Source organism: Marmota marmota, unplaced genomic scaffold (assembly GCF_001458135.2).
Source record: "Marmota marmota marmota unplaced genomic scaffold, marMar, whole genome shotgun sequence".
Lineage (NCBI taxonomy): Eukaryota > Metazoa > Chordata > Mammalia > Rodentia > Sciuridae > Marmota > Marmota marmota.
Window position 1 is genome coordinate 66,919,379 of NW_025999900.1, and position 3,607 is coordinate 66,922,985.

General features: G+C 58.8%; 1 protein-coding gene across 2 annotated transcripts in view; it reads left to right on the top strand.

Moving 5' to 3' along the window:
• Positions 1-36: 36 nt before the first annotated feature.
• Positions 37-3,607, top strand: part of Tnfaip2 (TNF alpha induced protein 2) — a 13,151-nt gene continuing 9,580 nt past the window's right edge. The window contains exons 1-4 of one of the 2 annotated variants that reach the window (XM_048799390.1): positions 154-194; positions 2,291-2,401; positions 2,915-3,272; positions 3,536-3,607. In XM_048799390.1, coding sequence (XP_048655347.1) covers positions 2,930-3,272; positions 3,536-3,607 — 415 coding nt within the window. In that variant the 5' untranslated portion in view covers positions 154-194; positions 2,291-2,401; positions 2,915-2,929. Of the gene's footprint in view, positions 195-2,290; positions 2,402-2,914; positions 3,273-3,535 lie in introns of both variants that reach the window. The other variant, XM_048799389.1, reaches the window with a different exon arrangement.

A 3,607-nucleotide genomic window follows, 5' to 3' on the forward strand; every position in this document is an offset into this window, starting at 1 on the left:
CTGGCTGCTGGAGCAGTGACCCCGCCCTCGCTCCCCTCGGCAGGCCCGCGCAGGGACAACCCTCGCCGCGCGGGGTCTTGGCCTCGGCCCGCGGGTTTTCCGCGGTCGCGGAGGGCGGGGCCGGGGCGGAGTCGGCGACTATTTCAGGCTGCGCGGCGCCCGGGCCAGTACAGCCGCGGCCTGGCCCCAACACGGTAAGTGACCTCCGCCGCCTGGCGTCTGTCCTCCCCGCTCCACCGGCGTCCCGTTCTCTCTGACCCCGAGATCGCGGCAAGATTCCCCGAAGGAATGGCCTGGAGAGGCTGAGGGGACACGGGCGGGAACGCTATGAGGGCTTCTGGCTGGGGAAACCAAGACCTGTGCGCTTGCTGAGCGTCTGCGCACCAGGGCACAGAGGTTTGGGGCTGAGGTTGGGGCGCTAGACCCAGAGCTCGGTCCCTGGAAAGACCAGTCGGGACTGGGGACAAAGATACAAAGTCTCCCATTTGCAGTTGAAGGCCAGCGTCCCCACGGGACTCCAGGGCTATAGGTTAAGACCCTCCCAGACCCTAACTGTGTCTGGGCATCTTCATCTGGGGGTGGGTGTGCCGCTTGTCCTATCACCCCAGGACAGAAGGAGGCAGGCCAGAGACCAGGGGATGCTTTGTATGGCCCTCAGCCCTGACCTAAGAAGGGGTATGGTGTCTGGGATTCCGGGTACCACTGCTGAACCCCAGGCTGTGGTTAACACCATGTGCCTTTAAACAGGCACCTTTCTGCCTCAGTGGGTGCAGCCAGGAGCCTGGTGTAAAGAAGGTCTCCTCCCCTCCTAGGCTGCATGGTGTGGCACTACACACACAGGACACAGGAAACTCACTCTCACGCAGGCCAAACCAAGTGCTAGCACTTGGCTTGTGGTTTTTTACCACATCCTCTCAGCAGCACTGTGAGGTGTGAGGGTCTCTTCCCCATTGCACAGGTGGAGAAATTAAGGTCTCTGAGAAGAGGGGTGTCCAGTCCACACATCAGTGAGAGGTGAAGCTGAGCCCACAGCCAGTTCTTTTTCTACTGCATCAGCTGCCTTTGAGAATCAAGGTCCAGGCGCTGCTGCTGGATCTCTGCCATAAAGCAGAAAAGGCCTGGACACTCTGTGGGGACTTGCAGGAACCAAGCTTGGAGGTCGCATAGAGCCAAATAGTGAGAAGCTGTGTACAATTGGAAGGTGTGGGACAGGTCACCTCTCCCTTACCCCAGGAGGAGGGCAGGGGTGCCTAGGCCCCCAGGGTGGGGCTGAGTAGCCCTGCCTGTCAGATTACCTCCTCTGGGTGCTTGGCATGAAAATGGGATGGATTAGGAGGGGCAGAATGCCTGGTGGCTTTGAGCCTGGGGAGTTTGGTTGGCTTGGGATCTCCCATAGTGCTCTCTGCTTGGTTCTGGAACTCTCAGGCTGACAGGGTTCCAGGAGGACAGCTGAGGTCCAGACTGAGGGACTCTACCAAGAGCAGTAGGTGAGGATGGTAGGGGCTGGGAAGGGGGAACGCAGGCTTCCTAGTCAACCAGATGGCTCTGGTCAAGCTCCAAAGTGTGGGACAAGCCCTCAGGAAATAGGGTAGCTAGGCTGGTGAAGGCAGAGGGCTGAGGCGAGAGGACTGCTCCAGTGTTCCACACAGGCTATGCTTTGGGCAAGTCCCTCGCGTGTGTAGCCGCAATGGCTTCTTCAGAAGCGTGGATCGGGCTATTTGCTGTTGCAGGCTACCCAGAGTCATCCTGATGAATGTGAGGTATGGCTCAGTGTATTTATTCTTGAGGGTAGGGCAGGAGGTGGCACTGTGTATGGGTTACACAGTTACCACGGAGGCCCAGCCTCTGCTCCTGCCCTCAGGGTCAACCATAGATCCCTCTGGTGGTACCAGCCTTGCTCTAACAATGCTGAGGGTCCTGCCTCTCTGGGTGCAGCTTTCAGGGCAGTGGGGGGTGCAGAGGTAGAGGAAAAGCCAGGCTCTGGAACAGATGACCTGAGTTCCAAACCCATAGGGCTTGACCACAGGGCTATTTTAAGATTAAATAGCATGGCTTCTGGATGAGAGAGGAAAAGATGGGATGGGCACCCAGGAAGGGCACAGAAACTGGAAATTTTTTGATGATGATGTGAACCCATTTGGGAGCAGGCAGGGTGGGGAAAGAGACAGGATGCCTGGGTTCCAGACAGAGTTGCTGTGTGACTTCAGGGAAATCTGTGCCTGGATCAGCCCCTTTCCCCTGTGGAAGGGGCTTCCCTTCTGAAGTTTGAGGGGCCTTATGTCTTCTGCAGACCTGGGCCCTGGGGTCAGTGTATGTACAGAATCAGGATTCGCTGTCCTTCAGCCAACTGTGCTTCTGTCCATGGCATCTTTCTGTGACCCCACAGCCACATAAGAACTGGGCAAGAAGAATGAGCAGCTGGGGCTAGGTAGGGGGAGGCCTGGCTTCAGGCTGGCTTCTGGGTATTCTCTGACCCTGACATGGCCCTGGCCATTCTGACCTGTGTTTTTGCTCTGTCCAAAGGGACAGCAGCCTGTGCCCTGCCCCCTCTCCAGAGTCTGGTGGGATTCATAGAGGTACTCTCTAGCTGCCATCCATTTTTCCCAAGAGGGTGGACTGTAAAATGCAGGAACAGCCCCTTCATCTGGGAGGCTTGTTGTCCCCAGCCTCTTTCCTGCCTCTGCAGCGATTCTGGGAGCGCCTGTGGGTATTAGGAGAGATGCAAGCTGAAGCTCTTGTGGCTAGGGAGGGGGCCTTGTTGGTGCCTTTCTGGGCCAAGAGGTTTCCAGGGCCCTGTTGCTTGTACAGGTGAGAACAGAGGAGGCACTCAATGCTGCCATTGGGCTGTGTGCTCAAGCCTGGGGGCCAGCCCACTGTGACCACTGGTCCCTCATCCCCTACCCGCAACCTGCAGGACTGAGCCAGGGTGATGCTGAAGATGATGACCTTCTTCCAAGGCCTTCCTGGCCAGCAGTCTGTGCCAGGGACTCTCAACTTTCCTGGAAGCCCACAAAAGTTGCCCTCCGTATCAGAGAGTGAGTCAGAGGCCTCCATGTCAGAGGCCTCCTCTGAGGATCTGGTGCCACCTCCCGAGGCTGTGGTAGCTCCAGATCAAGAGCAGCAAGAGGCTGCAAAGAAGAAGAAGCCCACAGTACTGTCCAATATGTTCAGCATCTTCACCAAAGGCAAGAAGAAGAGAGGTCAGCCCAGCTTGGTTGAGCCCCCGCTGGTACCTGAGTCCAAGCCAGGGCTGGATGGCCCTATCCCCACAGGTAGGTTGGGACTACGGCTGGGGCTGGGGGCCTGCCTAGCTCTGGTCCAGACCTGGGCATGGATGGGGCATGGGAGCGAAGGGGCCCTCACCCAGGACACAGGGAGGTGTCCATCTTCCTCCTTCACCTGTGCCCCTGGTCTTGGGGCCCCGAGTGGGGAGGAATCCTGTCTGGGCACCGGCCTTACCCCTGGGGACTCAGCCGCCCCTTGCCCCAATCGGCTTGAAGCCCCGGGCCCTGCCTCACGCGGGTCCCCTCTGCAGTGGAGGAGCTCAAGGCAGCCCTGGAGCAAGGGCGGCTGGAGGCAGCGCGGCCGTTGCTGGTGCTGGAGCAGG